General features: G+C 50.8%; 1 protein-coding gene across 1 annotated transcript in view; it reads left to right on the plus strand.

Annotated features, from left to right (window-relative positions):
* Window positions 1–8,318: 8,318 nt before the first annotated feature.
* The window catches only part of LOC140210362 (putative sodium-coupled neutral amino acid transporter 8), a 52,183-nt gene continuing 41,219 nt past the window's right edge, over window positions 8,319–19,282 (plus strand). The window contains exon 1 of the mRNA XM_072279246.1: window positions 8,319–8,521. Within this exon, the coding sequence (XP_072135347.1) occupies window positions 8,330–8,521 (192 nt within the window). The 5' untranslated portion in view covers window positions 8,319–8,329. The remainder of the gene's footprint in view (window positions 8,522–19,282) is intronic.

The following is a 19,282-nucleotide window of genomic DNA, read 5'->3' on the forward strand; positions in this document are numbered from 1 at the left end:
AAGAATAAAGCACGATCAGTGTAGGTGGGAGACTAATGCAGGGTACATTCCATATTCTGTGATATGGAATTGTGTTCTGTGTTTCCAAGGCAAATCAAGGCAATGTCACCTTCGGCATGGTCAGCACGAAGCAGAGGGCAGGTGGCTGCTCTCCATAGCACGGTCATCGGCTGAATAGTGCAGAATCCCTGGAAGATGCATGTGGACAGATATCTGGGCAGCTAGTTACAGAAATTGGTCACAGATTCAGTGACTGACAATGTGAGGGGTTGTCCACGACTGGCAGCAGAGCGGACAGCAAGGAAGACTATCAAAACTTGCAGTGGGATTGGAAGCAGATGGAAAAATGGGCTGAAAATTGCAGATGGAATTTAATGCAGGCATGGAATTAGCTAAAGTTAGCTGCAGCCTGACTGAGGAGCTCAGTTCCCTTCTGAATCAGGCACTGAAAGGGTTAACATGGAAAGAGAACCCTGCTGTGGGAAACTAGAAAATCACCTCGTGGTTGACATGCTTGTGATAGGAGAGGGGACTAAATGTTAAATCCAGGGGCTTAAGCTTTGAAATTCAGGCAGGCTAACTCGAGCGACTGACTCCTGACACACAAATACCATAGGCTGAAGTCCCACTCGCTGTCCCTCTGAATCACTCAATCTCTGCTCATTTTGGGCTCAATGTTGACATGTTCCCTCAATGTGCCAATGACGTCAGGAGAGCAAGGCTCCTCAACCACGAGTGAAACTTGGGTAAGGTCTTCCAGAGTGACCTTAGTGCACAAGTATTAATGATAGTGTTGTAGGTAGTGAAGATAGCATTTGCTGTGCTTGCCTTCTTAGGCTGACGCACTTAGTGTAAGAGTTTGGAAATTGTACGAAACATTTGTAGATGGCTGTTATAGCTTTGTGTATAGCTCTGGTCGCCACACTACGGGAAATATGCGGCAATAAGAAAGGCAGTGCAAATGGGGTTTGCCAGGGAGGGCTGGACTTAACAGGATAGATTGCATAGGCTGCCTATATTCTCGTGGGAACTTAGGAGGCTGACTATGTTTAAAGAGAGAAGGAAGAAATGTGAAGGAGATATGAGGGTGATGGTTTCCACACAGAGGGTGGAGGGGTGGTTTTGTCGAACATGTTGCCAGAGGAGATGGTGAAAACAGATTCAATGACAACAGCTAAAGGCATTTGGGCAGGTGCTGGTTTATTATTGTACATGTACCACGATACAGTGAGAAGTTTGTTTTTGCACTCCCTGGCCCTGGAGAAAAGGCTGTGCCTACCCATCCCATCAATACCCGCCGTGATTTTATCAACCTCTGTATAGAGAATAGCAGTGAGAGGGCCCTGTGATAAGTTTCTTTGCAGTGGACTCCATGCAATTAGACTGATCTCTGTTGTTCAACAACGCATAAACATCCATTGTTATCAATGCCACTTACAGCCCAGGGAGAGGCCCCGGCCCTTTGTTCAACAACATATTGACATCCACTGCTATCAACTTAGGTCAATGTGAAGATCAAAACATTACTTAGTACATTGAGGGAGATCAGGGTAGAACAATAACAATGCAGAATGTTGTGTAACAGCTACAGAAAAAGTGATGTTCAGGTAGACAATAAGTGCAGATTGTGAAGTCAATGCACAATTACTACAGTAGGGAACTATCTAATAGTCTTTTAGCAGCGGGGGAGAAACTGTCCTTGAGGCTGGTGGCATGTGCTTCCAAGCTCTGGTATCTTCTGCATGGTGGACGAGGCAAGGGGAACATCCAGGGTGGGTGGGGTCTTTGATCATATTGACTGTTTTACCGAGGCAGTGAGAAGTACAGTATAGACAGAGGCCGTAGAGGGGAGCTTGGTTCCCATGATGTTCTGAGCAGCACACACAGCTCTCTGCATTTTCTGACAGAGCAGTTGCCTTATCGAGCCATTGCACAACCAGATAAATATAATAATAATTAACCAGGCTTTAGCAAGGTGACCAGAGGCCATGCACAATGACTGGTGCTGACCTCTGCATCTCTCTTAGAGCTGTTGCACTGTGACGGTCACTCACGTCCTGAGAGAATCCACACCGGGATTTGAAACAGACTTAGAGTCATACATTATCGAAACAGGACCTTCCACAGAAAAGATTCACAAGAATGATTCCAAGAATGAGAGGGTTACCATATGAGGAACGTCTAACAGATCTTGGGCTGTATTCGCTGGAGTTTAGGAGAATGAGAGGGGATGTCATAGAAACATTTCAAATGTTAAAAGCCTGAACAGATTAGATATGGCAAAGTTATTTCCCATGGTAGGGGATTCTAGGACAAGAGGACATGACTTCAGGATTGAAGGACATCCATTTAGAACTGAGATGCAGAGAAATTACTGTTGTCAGAGGGTTGTAAATCCGTGGAATTTGTTGCCACGAAGGGCTGTGGAGGCCAAGTCATTGGGTGTATTGAAAGGCAGAGATAGATAGGTTCTTGATTAGCCAGGGTATCAAAGGATATGGGGTGAAGGCAGGGGAGTGGGGATGACTGGAAGAATTGGATCAGCCCATGATTGAATGGTGGAGCAATCTTGATGGGCCAAATGGCCTACTTCTGCTCCTATAACTTATGGTCTTATGAATGTGAACGACAGAGAAGCAGGCAGTTGTACTGGGAGGGACACTCAGAGCCCATCTCAGCTAAGACAGGGTGCTCAGTGTGAGCATCCAGGTGTCAGATATATTCACATCAGCTATGACTGAGAAGGTGAAAATACAGACCATCAAATAAAATCTACACGGCTCCAGGTGCATTGGGTATCTGTGCTGAATTTCCAAAACTTGGTTGTCAGTAACTTCGGGCCCAAATGCACCAGCTCATCTCCCACATCTGGGAAAAGCCGGGTGTAGTGGAGAACCTCAGTGACACAGTAATCATGACGAACCCGGTTAATGAGAGTCATAGGCAGACACAGCACAGGAAGAGTCGATTCAGTCCTCTGACTCCATGCTGGCCACCCACACCATCAATATCACCGTCTGTCCTCTCCATATTTCCATCAGAATGCACCACTCACAAACTTTACAGCGGCCGAGTAACCCACCTATCTGCGTGTCTTTGTGCTGTAGGAGGAAACCAGAGCACCCAGTCAGAAGTATACACAATTTCAGGAGGAGATGCCAATTCCACACAGACAACGCTGGAGATCAGGACTGAACCTGGGTCCCCGGCACTGGAACTGTTTACTCATTGTGTCGCTTAATTAGCAAAAAGCCTACTTCCAATCACCAGTAAGATGATAGCAGATGTCTTCAGCAGGGCTATCACATTCCAGTTCCTCAGCAGTACCCTCCCATGCTTTATTTGCCCCTCTCCTGCTTCTCTTCATTTCCCTCGCCCTCAGAGTGGAGGGCAGGACTGATTGCCCAGCCACTCATGTGGCCTCTTGACCTCACATCCTGATGGCTCTCACACCTGTCCTGCTACATATTACCCCTGTGGGTGGCACCGAGAACTGTCAGCCCGACAGCCATTCTACATAGAGACCACTGCATCCAACTTTGCCCGGTCCCCACAACGTACACTCTGCCACCTCCCTGTGGATGGCACCTGCTCTGCCAGCTCTTCCCCACTGCACCCGTTTCGCATGCCTCATTTGCCTGGGAGTTTGTGGTTGAACACAACCATTGAAAACAGAGTTTAATGTGGGCAAGTGTGAGTGAGGTAATTAATAATTAATTTATAATGGTCACAAAGACTGAGATACAGAGACAAAATTAGTTTACCTGCCCTCACACAGATCCATTTCGTACAGATGTATACTAAGGTGGTACAAAAGTAAAACAGTGCTGGAACACAGAATATAATGTTCCAGTTACAGAGAAAGTCCAGTGCAGATAGGCAAAATGCAAGCCCATGACATGGTAGATTGACGGGAATCAAAAGACAGATTACTTTCTAAATGGAGAGAGACTGCAAATCCATGGCGTTCAGAGGGATTAGTTCAGAAGGACTGAAAGCTTGCTACACACTAACAGCAATGACTTTGCTTTCCGGGCTGGGGGGGAAGCAGGAGGCCAGGGGGATTGATTCGTTGTCTGCAAGTGTACACCATTTACTCTATTTAATTGAAGGTGGGGAAACAAACCATAAAGTTTCCCCAGTTTGTTAGAGATATGAAAATAGGCAGAAGCTTCTGTTGCGATCAGGATATTGCGGTTCTGCAACAGGATAAAAATAGACCAAGTGAAAGCACAACAGCTGGGGTTTAACATGGGTAAGTGTGAGTCACGCTCTTCAGTAAGGGGAACCAAAATGTAGATTCTTGTTTGAATCAGTGATACTGCAAGTTCAGACAGTGGTGTGTTTTCAGACTGATTGAGCAATCTACCGCTTTGCTGTCTCCAAGGGTGTTCAATCAAATCACGCAGCCTTGAGAACAAAAATCCTGGAGACAAGGTACGAGCCTATGATTGACTCCATTTCTAGACAATTCGCCACTAAAGCAGAGAGGAAAATTGAGATCATCAAGGCATGAACAAAAATAAGCGGGTGTTCAGCACCATCCAGCAGACTCTCACTCAAAGTTGCCTCAGGAAATCTATGTTTGACAATCTCTCTATTTCCCTCTCTTTCTCCCCACCTCTCTCTCCCTCCCTCCCTCTCTCCATCGATCCCTCTCACTCTGTCTCTCTCACTCTCACTCTCTTTCTCCCTCCCTCTCTCCCTCCCTCCCTCTTTCTCTCCCTCCCTCCTTCCCTTCATCACTCTTTCTCCCTCCCTCCCTCCTTCACTCCCCCCTCTCCCTCCCTCTTTCTCCCTCCCTCTCTCTTTCCCTCCCTCCGCCTCCCTCTCTCTCCCATTATCTCTCCCTCCCTCGCTCTCTCTCTTACCACCACCCTTTCTCCCTCCCTCTCTACCTATCTCTCTCTCCCTCTCTCTCCTTCTCTCTCACCCTCCCTCACTCCCCCTCTCTCTCCCCCTTTCCCTCCCTCCTTCCCTCCCTCTCTCTCACTCTCTGTCTCCCTCCCTCCCCAATCTCTCTCTCTTATCCCCTCTCTCTCCCCTTCCCTCCCTCCCTCTCTCCCTCTTTCTCTCTCCTCTCTCTCCCTCCCCCTCCTTCACTCAAGCTATTTCTCTCTCCCTCTCTCTCCATCCCTCCCTCTCTCTCATCCCCTCTCTCTCCCAGCTCTCTACTTCTCTCTCCCTCCCTCTCACCCTCCTTCCCTCCCTCTCTCTCTGTCCCTCACTCCCTCCCTACCTTTCCCTACCTGTCTCTCATCCCCCCTCCCTCTTTCCCTCACTCTCTCGCTCCCTGTCCCACTATCTCTCCCTCCCACCCTCTCCCTCTCTCTCTCCAATTCACTAACCCTCACTCTCTCACTCCCTGTCTCCATCTCTCTCTTTCATTCCCCTTCTCCCTCGCTCCCTCTCTCTCTCTCCTTCCCTCTCTCACCCTCTTCCTACTCACAGAGAATGGTTCTCTCGGTCGAATCCTCTCTCTCTCTCCCTCCCTCACTCTCTTCCTCCCTCACCCTTCCTCTTTCCCTCACTCTGACTCCCCCTTTCCCTCCCTCTCTTCCTCCCTCTCTCTTTCTCCCCTTCTCCCTCACCCCCTCTCTCTCCCTCTCTCTCCTCTCTCTCCCTCCCTCTCACTCTCTCCTTCCTTCTCCCCCTCTCTCTCTCCCCTCTCCCTCCCACCCTTCCCTCTCTCTCCTTCTCCCTCTATCACTCCTTCCCTCACTCTCTCTCCCTCTCCCTCCCTCCTCTCTCCTTCACTCCCTCTCTTTCTCTCCATCTCTCTCCATCCCTCTCTCCCACCCTCCCTCCCTCCCTTGACCCTCTCTCCTTCCCCTCTCTCTCCCTCTCTCCCTCCTTCTCACACTCTCTCCCTCTTTCCCTCCATCTCTCTCATTTTCTGTCTCCCTCCCTCACTCCCCTATCTCTCTTACCCCCTCTCTCCCCTTCCCTCACTCTCTCTCTCTCCCAGCTCTCCCTCTCCCTCCTTCCCTCTCTCTCCCCACTCTCTCCTTCCCTCTCTTCCTCCTTCCCTCAATCTCTCTCTCCCTCTCTCTCTCCCTCACTCCCTCCCTATCTTTCCCTCCCTCTCTCTTTCCCTCTGCCTCTCTTTCCCTCTCCCTCTCACTGTCTATCTCCTTCCCCTCTCTCTCCCTCCTTGCCTCCCTCTTCATCTATCCTCCCTCTCCCTCCCTCTCTCCCTCCCTCTCTCCCTCCCTCCCTCTATCCTTCTCTGTCTTTCTCTCTCTCTCCCTCCCTCCCTTCCTCGCTCTCTCCCTCTCCCTCCCTCTCTCGCTCCCTCCCCCTTTCTCTCTCTCTCTCTCTGTCTTTCTGTCTCTCTGTCTCTCTCTCTCTTGCTACTCCCAGAGAATGGTCCTCACATTCAAATGCTATCTCTCTCTCCCTCTCTCACTACTCATGGAGGATAGTCCTCCCGTTCTAATGCTCTCTCCATCTCTGTCTCTCTCGCTCTCCCCCTTCTCTCTCCCTCCCTCCCTCTCTCCCTCCTTCCATGCCTCTCTCTCTCTCCCTCTTGCTACTCCCAGAGAATGGTCCTCCCACTCTTCCTCCCTCCTCTCTCTCTCTTACCCCCTCTCTCATACTACCTCCCTCTTCTCACTTCCTCTCTTCTCTCCCTCTTTCTCTCTCTCCCTTCCTTACTCCCTCCCTCTCTCTCTCTCTCCATCCCTCTTTCTCTCTCCCTCTCTCACCATCCCTCCCTCCCTCTCTCTCCCCTTCCCTCCGTCCTGCCACCGTCTCTCTCTCTCTCTTTCTCTCCCTCACTCCCTCCCTCTCTCTATCTCCCTCTCTCTCACCACCCTCTCTTCCTCCTTCCCTGCCTCTCTCTCCTTCTCTGTCTCTCTCAGTCTCTCTCCCTCTTGCTACTCCCAGAGAATGATCTTTCATCACTCTCTATCTCTCACCCCTCTCTCCCTCCCTCTCTCTCTCTCTCTTACCCCTCTCTCACACTCTCTCCCTCTCTCTCTCTTCCTCCCTCCCTCCCTCTCTCTCTCTCGCTCGATGCTGCTGGAGTGATGGGTCCTGGGCAAGGTGTAATCGTGCACATTGTGGATCGCAGTCTGCAGTTCACTGTACAATGTGTTTTGCTTTCTGGTGTCTTCTTTCGCTATTTTGATTGGCGCAGCCTGTGCGTAGTGATGCTAGATTGAACTGAATATGCCTGGACTCTTCTGATTTTGTGTTCTATATTCTGTGTTTTTCACGCTTTTTTTCTCTTTTTTGCTGTTGGTACAACTTGTTTGTGTTTTTTACAGGTATAAAGGGGATTGAGATTTCTCTTCGAACGGGCTCCAGGTTTTTCTTTGTTTCATGGATGTCTGTGAGAGGACGAATCACAGGTTGTTTACTTCAAACATACTTTGATAATGAATGTACTTTGAGTCTTTGAATCTTGGACCTTGAATCTTTTGAATCTTAAATGTACTTTGAACGTAGGAATCATTAATCACAATAAGTTAGTGAGCAGGTTCCACAAGACGTGAAGATACTGTGTTCGCCATCATTTCTCTATTATAAAAGTAACAGACCATTGGAAAGAAGACCATTTTAACCACAATTGTTTTGAATCCAGTGTGACTAAGATACATAATTCATGGGGAAAAGTGAAAGATTTCTTCAATGAACACAATACTTCAGTTGATTGCCAAGTAGTTGGAGGCTGTCAGCCTTCTGCAGATTCTAGTCAAAGAACTACATGCTCTGGACTGGGGTTGGCAGAAGTCCAAGTCTGAATGCTTCAGAGAGATGTCCTAATGAACAGTAAGACTGATCAATGAAATCCCATCAACCCAAGTTCCCAAAGGTTGGAATTTCACGGATCAGTGCCTGAATCTTTAATCCAGCAGTTTTTCTCACTGCAGAATTAATTGCACAATGCAACCTCAGAGAGAAAGCTGGCAATAATTATCACAACATCACTTCACGTCCACAGTAGTAAATTTAAACTGACGGAACTGGGTATCAGTAATAATAAGTAATTATGCCCCTTAAATCCGATTACATTTTCAGCTAAAGATCTGAGAAAATTTTCACAGGGATATAAGATGCTTTTGAAATTCTTCAGGTGAATGTGAGATCCCCAGTCTGGGGCCTGCTGACATTACGGGACTTAACACAGATAACTGCACCTCCTGTGGCAAGCTCCGGATGGTGAGAAACAATGTGTGTAGGGGTCAATTGGCAAGGACCCCACCCATTCATAGAATAAAGAGCTTTTTAACAGAGGAGGTCATCAAGAGCTAGGCAGCCCAAAGTTTCATGGCCATCCTGACGAATATCCAGGAATTCCGCAATATAGAGTTAATCAGGACAAATGGGGGAGCTGGCCAGAGAGAGCATCAACCTGTTGAGCAAGGCAGACAGTCTGGACAGACAGAGTCTGCGCCTGTCCTCTTCCGGAGCAGTGTTCATCCTGTTAAAATCAGCCTTGGGTGCTGGGCTCCTCAACTTCCCCTGGGCCTTCAGCAGAGCCGGGGGGTTACACACTGCCCTTACTCTGGAAGTGGTAAGTCTCATTCCACATTATATATTCTGTCGGCATCCACCAAACTGTTTCTTTGGTTTCTGTCGGAGAAAATTCTCAGTTGAGGATGTTATTGCAAGTTGCTGGAGCACTTTCTTTTGCAAGGCTTCTCGTGTACCCATCCAGCTGTTGTTGAGAATTACAATGTGGATCACACACTGGGCAAAACTTCCGGCTGTCCGCTCTCCAAATAGAGCAGCTGGGGGATGGGGTGGTAAATGAAGAATGGTACTGGAGCAGAGCGTCTACAGATCCAATCATTACTCACATTATAGATGCTATACTCTTTTAAAGCGAAATTCCCTTACCCTAGTCTTTATTCTTTATTCTGCATTATTACTGTTCTTCCTTATGCACTGCAGAATAATAACATGCAAGACAATTTTTTCTCTGTATCACTGTGATTGATGGGTTGTCCATCATCTCTGAGTTTACGATGGCGTTAATGAAGCTCAGAGACAACTTATCGACAATAAACAAACCGAAGAAAACAACTAAATACATCATTAATGTCACACTTTTTCTGGTAAACATTCATTGCAAACAATAGCCTGCAACTTCCCTTTGGGAGTTGAGCTTTTGAATACCTGTACGACCCGGCATTTTTGTGCTGTGGACTGAAGTCTGGAAGGTGTAGTGCTGATGCAGCATTACAGTCCGAATCGAGGCGGAGGGGTCAGGCTGGAGACTGGGGATAGGCTAATGCATGGTCATTGCTGGAGAGTGGGGATAGGCTAATGCACGGCCGTTACTGGAGAGTGGGGATAGGCTAATGCATGGCCGTTACTAGAGAGCGGGGGATAGGCTAATGCACGGCTGTTACTGGAGAGTGGGGATAGGCTAATGCACGGCTGTTACTGGAGAGTGGGGATAGGCTAATGCATGGCCGTTACTGGAGAGTGGGGATAGGCTAATGCACGGCCGTTACTAGAGAGCGGGGTATAGGCTAATGCATGGCCGTTACTGGAGAGTGGGGATAGGCTAATGCATGGCCGTTACTGGATAGTGGGGATAGGCTAATGCACGGCCGTTACTGGAGAGTGGGGATAGGCTGATGCATGGCCGTTACTGGAGAGTGGGGATAGGCTAATGCATGGCCGTTACTGGAGAGCGGGGGATAGGCTGATGCATGGCCGTTACTGGAGAGTGGGGTAGGGTAATGCACGGCCGTTACTGGAGACTGGGGATAGGCTAATACATGGCCGTTACTGGAGAGTGGGGATAGGCTAATGCACGACCGTTGCTGGAGAGTGGGGATAGGCTAATGCACGGCTGTTACTGGAGAGTGGGGATAGGCTAATGCATGGCCGTTGCTGGAGAGCGGGGGATAGGCTAATGTATGGCCGTTACTGGAGAGCGGGGGATAGGCTGATGCATGGCCATTACTGGAGAGTGGGGATAGGCCAATGCACGGCCGTTACTGGAGAGTGGGGATAGGCTAATGCATGGCCGTTACTGGAGAGTGGGGATAGGCTAATGCACGGCCGTTACTGGAGAGCGGGGATAGGCTAATGCATGGCCGTTACTGGAGAGCGGGGGATAGGCTAATGCACGGCCGTTACTGGAGAGTGGGAATAGGCTAATGCATGGCTGTTACTGGAGAGTGAGGATAGGCTAATGCACGGCCGTTACTGGAGAGTGGGGATAGGCTAATGCATGACCGTTGCTGGAGAGTGGGGATAGGCTAATGCACGGCTGTTACTGGAGAGTGGGGATAGGCTAATGCATGGCCGTTACTGGAGAGTGGGGATAGGCTAATGCATGGCCGTTACTGGAGAGTGGGGATAGGCTAATGCATGGCCGTTGCTGGAGAGTGGGGATAGGCTAATGCACGGCCGTTACTGGAGAGTGGGGATAGGCTAATGCATGGCCGTTACTGGGGAGCGGGGATAGGCTAATGCACGGCCGTTACTGGAGAGTGGGGATAGGCTAATGCATGGCTGTTACTAGAGAGCGGGGGATAGGCTAATGCACGGCTGTGACTGGAGAGTGGAGATAGGCTAATGCATGGCCGTTACTGGAGACTGGGGATAGGCTAATGCATGGCCGTTACTGGAGAGTGGGGATAGGCTAATGCATGGCCGTTACTGGAGAGCGGGGGATAGGCTAATGCATGGCCGTTACTGGAGAGTGGGGATAGGCTAATGCATGGCCGTTACTAGAGAGCGGGGGATAGGCTAATGCACGGCTGTTACTGGAGAGTGGGGATAGGCTAAAGCACGGCTGTTACTGGAGAGTGGGGATAGGCTAATGCATGGCCATTACTGGAGAGTGGGGATAGGCTAATGCGCGGCTGTTACTGGAGAGTGGGGATAGGCTAATGCATGGCCGTTACTGGAGAGTGGGGATAGGCTAATGCACGGCCGTTACTGGAGAGTGGGGATAGGCTAATGCATGGCCGTTACTGGAGAGTGGGGATAGGCTAATGCACGGCCGTTACTGGAGAGTGGGGATAGGCTAATGCATGGCTGTTGCTGGAGAGTGAGGATAGGCTAATGCATGGCTGTTACTGGAGAGTGGGGATAGGCTAATGCATGGCCGTTACTGGAGAGTGGGGATAGGCTAATGCATGGCAGTTACTGGAGAGTGGGGATAGGCTAATGCATGGCCGTTGCTGGAGAGTGGGGATAGGCTAATGCACGGCCGTTACTGGAGAGTGGGGATAGGCTAATGCACGGCCGTTACTGGAGAGCGGGGGATAGGCTAATGCATGGCCGTTGCTGGAGAGTGGGGATAGGCTAATGCACGGCCGTTACTGGAGAGCGGGGGATAGGCTAATGCATGGCCGTTACTGGAGAGTGGGGATAGGCTAATGCATGGCAGTTACTGGAGAGTGGGGATAGGCTAATGCATGGCCGTTGCTGGAGAGTGGGGATAGGCTAATGCACGGCCGTTACTGGAGAGCGGGGGATAGGCTAATGCATGGCTGTTACTGGAGAGCGGGGGATAGGCTAATGCATGGCCGTTACTGGAGAGCGGGGGATAGGCTAATGCACGGCTGTTACTGGAGAGTGGGGATAGGCTAATGCATGGTCATTACTGGAGAGTGGGGATAGGCTAATGCATGGCCGTTACTGGGGAGCGGGGATAGGCTAATGCACGGCCGTTACTGGAGAGTGGGGATAGGCTAATGCATGGCTGTTACTAGAGAGCGGGGGATAGGCTAATGCACGGCTGTTACTGGAGAGTGGGGATAGGCTAATGCATGGCCGTTACTGGAGACTGGGGATAGGCTAATGCATGGCCGTTACTGGAGAGCGGGGGATAGGCTAATGCATGGCCGTTACTGGAGAGTGGGGATAGGCTAATGCATGGCCGTTACTAGAGAGCGGGGGATAGGCTAATGCACGGCTGTTACTGGAGAGTGGGGATAGGCTAATGCACGGCTGTTACTGGAGAGTGGGGATAGGCTAATGCATGGCCGTTACTGGAGAGTGGGGATAGGCTAATGCACGGCCGTTACTAGAGAGCGGGGTATAGGCTAATGCATGGCCGTTACTGGAGAGTGGGGATAGGCTAATGCATGGCCGTTACTGGATAGTGGGGATAGGCTAATGCACGGCCGTTACTGGAGAGTGGGGATAGGCTGATGCATGGCCGTTACTGGAGAGTGGGGATAGGCTAATGCATGGCCGTTACTGGAGAGCGGGGGATAGGCTGATGCATGGCCGTTACTGGAGAGTGGGGTAGGGTAATGCACGGCCGTTACTGGAGACTGGGGATAGGCTAATACATGGCCGTTACTGGAGAGTGGGGATAGGCTAATGCACGACCGTTGCTGGAGAGTGGGGATAGGCTAATGCACGGCTGTTACTGGAGAGTGGGGATAGGCTAATGCATGGCCGTTGCTGGAGAGTGGGGATAGGCTAATGCATGGCCGTTCCTGGAGAGTGGGGATAGGCTAATGCACGGCCGTTACTGGAGAGTGGGGGATAGGCTAATGCATGGCCGTTGCTGGAGAGCGGGGGATAGGCTAATGCACGGCTGTTACTGGAGAGCGGGGGATAGGCTAATGCATGGCCGTTACTAGAGAGCGGGGGATAGGCTAATGCACGGCTGTTACTGGAGAGTGGGGATAGGCTAAAGCACGGCTGTTACTGGAGAGTGGGGATAGGCTAATGCATGGCCATTACTGGAGAGTGGGGATAGGCTAATGCGCGGCTGTTACTGGAGAGTGGGGATAGGCTAATGCATGGCCGTTACTGGAGAGTGGGGATAGGCTAATGCACGGCCGTTACTGGAGAGTGGGGATAGGCTAATGCATGGCTGTTGCTGGAGAGTGAGGATAGGCTAATGCATGGCTGTTACTGGAGAGTGGGGATAGGCTAATGCATGGCCGTTACTGGAGAGTGGGGATAGGCTAATGCATGGCAGTTACTGGAGAGTGGGGATAGGCTAATGCATGGCCGTTGCTGGAGAGTGGGGATAGGCTAATGCACGGCCGTTACTGGAGAGTGGGGATAGGCTAATGCACGGCCGTTACTGGAGAGCGGGGGATAGGCTAATGCATGGCCGTTGCTGGAGAGTGGGGATAGGCTAATGCACGGCCGTTACTGGAGAGCGGGGGATAGGCTAATGCATGGCCGTTACTGGAGAGTGGGGATAGGCTAATGCACGGCCGTTACTGGAGAGTGGGGATAGGCTAATGCATGGCCGTTACTGGAGAGTGGGGATAGGCTAATGCACGGCAGTTACTGGAGAGTGGGGATAGGCTAATGCATGGCCGTTGCTGGAGAGTGGGGATAGGCTAATGCACGGCCGTTACTGGAGAGCGGGGGATAGGCTAATGCATGGCTGTTACTGGAGAGCGGAGATAGGCTAATGCATGGCCGTTACTGGAGAGCGGGGGATAGGCTAATGCATGGCCGTTACTGGAGAGCGGGGGATAGGCTAATGCACGGCTGTTACTGGAGAGTGGGGATAGGCTAATGCATGGTCATTACTGGAGAGTGGGGATAGGCTAATGCATGGCCGTTACTGGGGAGCGGGGATAGGCTAATGCACGGCCGTTACTGGAGAGTGGGGATAGGCTAATGCATGGCTGTTACTAGAGAGCGGGGGATAGGCTAATGCACGGCTGTTACTGGAGAGTGGGGATAGGCTAATGCATGGCCGTTACTGGAGACTGGGGATAGGCTAATGCATGGCCGTTACTGGAGAGCGGGGGATAGGCTAATGCATGGCCGTTACTGGAGAGTGGGGATAGGCTAATGCATGGCCGTTACTAGAGAGCGGGGGATAGGCTAATGCACGGCTGTTACTGGAGAGTGGGGATAGGCTAATGCACGGCTGTTACTGGAGAGTGGGGATAGGCTAATGCATGGCCGTTACTGGAGAGTGGGGATAGGCTAATGCACGGCCGTTACTAGAGAGCGGGGTATAGGCTAATGCATGGCCGTTACTGGAGAGTGGGGATAGGCTAATGCATGGCCGTTACTGGATAGTGGGGATAGGCTAATGCACGGCCGTTACTGGAGAGTGGGGATAGGCTGATGCATGGCCGTTACTGGAGAGTGGGGATAGGCTAATGCATGGCCGTTACTGGAGAGCGGGGGATAGGCTGATGCATGGCCGTTACTGGAGAGTGGGGTAGGGTAATGCACGGCCGTTACTGGAGACTGGGGATAGGCTAATACATGGCCGTTACTGGAGAGTGGGGATAGGCTAATGCACGACCGTTGCTGGAGAGTGGGGATAGGCTAATGCACGGCTGTTACTGGAGAGTGGGGATAGGCTAATGCATGGCCGTTGCTGGAGAGTGGGGATAGGCTAATGCATGGCCGTTCCTGGAGAGTGGGGATAGGCTAATGCACGGCCGTTACTGGAGAGTGGGGGATAGGCTAATGCATGGCCGTTGCTGGAGAGCGGGGGATAGGCTAATGCACGGCTGTTACTGGAGAGCGGGGGATAGGCTCATGCATGGCCGTTACTGGAGAGCGGGGGATAGGCTGATGCATGGCCATTACTGGAGAGTGGGGATAGGCCAATGCATGGCCGTTACTGGAGAGTGGAGATAGGCTAATGCACGGCCGTTACTGGAGAGTGGGGATAGGCTAATGCATGGCCGTTACTGGAGAGTGGGGATAGGCTAATGCACGGCCGTTACTGGAGAGTGGGGATAGGCTAATGCACGACCGTTGCTGGAGAGTGGGGATAGGCTAATGCATGGCCGTTACTGGAGAGTGGGGATAGCCTAATGCATGGCCGTTACTGGAGAGCGGGGGATAGGCTGATGCATGGCCGTTACTGGAGAGTGGGGATAGGCTAATACATGGCCGTTACTGGAGAGTGGGGATAGGCTAATGCACGATCGTTGCTGGAGAGTGGGGATAGGCTAATGCATGGCCGTTACTGGAGAGCGGGGGATAGGCTGATGCACGGCCGTTACTGGAGAGTGGGGATAGGCTAATGCATGGCCGTTACTGGAGAGCGGGGGATAGGCTGATGCATGGCCGTTACTGGAGAGTGGGGTAGGGTAATGCACGGCCGTTACTGGAGACTGGGGATAGGCTAATACATGGCCGTTACTGGAGAGTGGGGATAGGCTAATGCACGACCGTTGCTGGAGAGTGGGGATAGGCTAATGCACGGCTGTTACTGGAGAGTGGGGATAGGCTAATGCATGGCCGTTGCTGGAGAGTGGGGATAGGCTAATGCATGGCCGTTACTGGAGAGTGGGGATAGGCTAATGCACGGCCGTTACTGGAGAGTGGGGGATAGGCTAATGCATGGCCGTTGCTGGAGAGCGGGGGATAGGCTAATGCACAGCTGTTACTGGAGAGCGGGGGATAGGCTAATGCATGGCCGTTGCTGGAGAGCGGGGGATAGGCTAATGCATGGCTGTTACTGGAGAGTGGGGATAGGCTAATGCATGGCCGTTACTGGAGAGTGGGGATAGGCTAATGCACGGCCGTTACTGGAGAGTGGGGATAGGCTAATGCACGGCCGTTACTGGAGAGTGGGGATAGGCTAATGCATGGCCGTTACTGGAGAGTGGGGATAGGCTAATGCATGGCCGTTACTGGAAACTGGAAATAGGCTAATGCATGGCCGTTACTGGGGAGTGGGGATAGGCTAATGCATGGCTGTTACTGGAGAGTGGGGATAGGCTAATGTACGGCCGTTGCTGGTGCGGACCTTGTGGCACAGAACCAAGGCGAGTCAGAGACTAGTCTGGGCCCGAAAGTAAGGACTTGAGGTTTGATTGACTTATGCACCAGGCAGAATTGAAGGGGTCAGGCATAGAATGAATCAAGGTAGGGTCCCTGGCCAAAGAGCATTTCAAAGTGGCAGGGTACAGTCCGAGAACACGGCGCGAACTGATGTTTGGGTGATTTCAACACTGGGCCAGATTGAAAAGGTCGGGGTGTCGGGGACGAAGTTGAGGAATGGGTCGGTTCAGCTCATCGCTCTGTAACGTTTACTCAGCTCTGTGATCTGCTCATAAATCTGCCGCGGTCATGCCTGGCTTCGTGTCTGTGGATGGACTCACTTTCATAAACTTCAGTTCTGAACACTGTTTGTTTTTTTTTCTCTGCACGGTGGGTGTTTCATGGTCTTCTTTTCTCAATGTGTTCTGTCGGGTTTCTTTGTTGTGTGGCTCTCTTTAAGGAGATAACCCTCAAGGTTGTATAAAGTATAAATACTTCGATAATAAATGTACCTAGAAATTTGAATTTTGAGCTGTTGCACTGGGGCCCCTCTCGGCCTCAGAAGTCCGGCTCCAGTTGTATACGTAGTCATTACAACTGGGGTTTTCCTTGTTTGCAGTAGAAGATCATGATTCCTCTGCCTGGTCACCTCATTCCCTTTCCACAAAGGGTTGCTGAGCCATCTTCCTGGCCATGGAGCCTCATTCGCACAGTGCACCAGAGCAGGCTTTGCATGCTTGGATAAGCATGTCCGGATCTCGCTGGGGGATGAGGCCCACCAACTGCCTCACCTGCTTTAACCAGTCTGTCAGCATCTCAGCACATGTGACAGTAATTCCAGTTTCTCTCAGAACGGGGATGAATGCGGAGTGAAGGTCTATCAGCACTGTTCCAGCCAACACTCCCTGGCAGGATGGCTGCGATTAGTTAGGGGTTTGCAGGTTTACTGAGTGCTTGCAATTTGGTTCTTGCTGCTGAAGGAGGGGTCGCAACAAGAGCTAAGAAGAACATTGGCAAGCACTCATCATCCTTGGCTTAGAATGTTGCTAAGCAAGTGCTGTAAATGTTAGTTATTTGTACAGGGCTGAAGGATCTGTTTCTAGGCTGCATTTTTCTATGAGCGGATTGATTAGATAACGTCAGAAACCCTAACTGGTACGACATTCTGTGCTCATCCCCTGCAGCATCCTGGCCACTGTTGTCTCATGAGGATAGCCAAGGTTTCAACGGGATTCTGGCCAGACTCAACGATAGTCTTTCCTTAACGGAAGTTTATTCATGTATCTACAAAGTTCTTGATTTGTATTTAATGTATTTACATCAAATAAGTACATCCTCAATCTCGTCCGGTGTGCACTGCAGCCCCTGTGGTCTCCACTTCTCCCAGGAGGCCTCCAGCAACCCAGAGGACATTGTCTGCTCCCTTTCCAGGGACAGTCAGGCATGGACATAACTTTGTAGTAACACACACGAAATTCTGGAGGAACTCAACAGGTCAAGCAGCATCCACGTAAAGGAATAAAGAACCAACTTTTCAGGCTGAGACCCTTGACTCAAGACATCGACTCTTGACCTGCTGCCTTGCCTGCTGAGCTTGTGCAGCATTTTTATTTGTGTCTATTTATACAGTGCTACCATGCGGTGTAGGCCATGCCACCCCAGCTACCCTGACAAACGGATTAAAACCTTACCTAATCATGGAAGAATTGACAATAACCAATTAATCTATCTGTTACGTCTTTGGACTGTGGGGAAATCCAGAGGACCCAGAGAAAACTGACAGATTCCGCGAGGAGGGTGGACAGAGACTCCTTAAAGACTGGCACCAGACTTGAATTCCGACTCCGGAACACCCTGGCTGTAATGCTGCGGTGCTAACTGCTACAGTACTGTGTGACTTACTCTGTATTTCCAGCGTCTGCAGAATCTCTTGTCCTTATCTTATTTTCATAAGAGTGGCAGGCAGCTGCTTGCTGGAATCCCTGACCTAGACCTGTGAATGACCCCTTGGCCAAGCCCAGGAGTAGTCTGACGTAGCTTCTCCATACCGGGCACCCCACTATCAGAAGTGTAGATAGAATGGGAGGGGGAGCCTCTTCAAATGCTCAAACACTCTGATGTCGGTGGTACATGGACTTCTGCTGATAGCCATTCTACGAGTCCATGAACCATGACCATCGCTGCAGGAGTTCTGGCATTAATTTTGTTTAATCAACGTGTGGCTGGGCAGTGGGGTATCGGATCTAGCAGGTCATGGCATGAGACTGACCACAGCTCTACACTGCATTGATCAGAATTCTCCCCACACGGCATATCTCAGACCACACTACTCCACTGCCCACGTGCATGTGTGTGTGTGTGACTGTGTGTGTGTGTGTGTGTGTGTGTGTGTGTGTGTGAGAGAGTGTGTGTGTGTGTGTGTGAGAGAGTGTGTGAGAGAGTGTGTGACTGTGTGTGTGTGTGTGTGTGTGTGTGACTGTGTGTGTATGTGTGTGTGACTGTGCATGTGTGTGTGTGTGTGTGTGTGTGTGTGTGCGTGTGTGTGTCTGTGTGTGTGTGTGTGAGAGAGTGTGTGTGTGTGTGTGTGTGAGAGAGTGTGTGTGTGTGTGTGTGTGTGTGACTGTGTGTGTGTGTGTGACTGTGTGCATGTGTGTGTGTGTGAGAGAGTGTGTGTGTGTGTGTGTGTGAGAGAGTGTGTGTGTGTGTGACTGTGTGCGTGTGTTTGTGAATGTGTATGACTGTGTGTGTGTGTGTGTGTGTGTGTGTGTGTGTGTGTGTGTGTGTGTGTGTGTGTGTGACTAAAGGCGATATGGCGATATGACTGATAAGGTCTCAGAGAGGAATTTGAGCAATGTGTGTCACAGATGCAGGATTAACATACAGAACCATTCTGGGATTCCCCGTATACGCCGTTCCCCATTGACACAGCCCCGTCAGCAGCTGCAGGCTCCTATCACAGTGCGCTACTGCCCCCTGCTGTCCCTTGCTGTCCCTGCACCCTCCTCGGCTACCTCACTGAGTCTGGACGCCTGCCAGCAGTTTCCAAACTCTTGAAACGTGGCCAAGACTGTATCCTAGAATATCTCCAGGGTACATGATGTAGGACAATGGGAATAAATTGTATTTCCCTGGGTGAACTATCTCCAGGTGTTTCTCCCAACCTCACTTACGTTGATCCACATCCAGTAATTCATGTGCCACAGTTATGCTGATGCTGACTTATTCCAGAAACGTTAAACCTATCCCACCACAGCTGTCACTGTAACACAATTCTGATATATTCTTCAAATTCCCTCATCAGCCCCACAGACTATTTTCCCTGGCTTACTATTCCACCCCCTCATCCTTCTCCCTTACCCCTATCTCTACCAACTGCCCCGGCATCCTCCAAGACAACCCTGCGTCTCTGGAGTAAATCCACAGGTTCCACCCCCTCCATTTTACCTTGCCATATCCCGAACCATCGATCCACATTTCCTAATGCCACCTGCTCACAGACCACCTCCTGAAAACTGTCAGTACACCCACCCAGACCCTCGGCATAATTCCCATTGACTTCACTGACTCCAAGAGCCAGCACAGGCTCAGCAGG

This window comes from Mobula birostris, chromosome 15 (genome assembly GCF_030028105.1).
Source record: "Mobula birostris isolate sMobBir1 chromosome 15, sMobBir1.hap1, whole genome shotgun sequence".
Lineage (NCBI taxonomy): Eukaryota > Metazoa > Chordata > Chondrichthyes > Myliobatiformes > Myliobatidae > Mobula > Mobula birostris.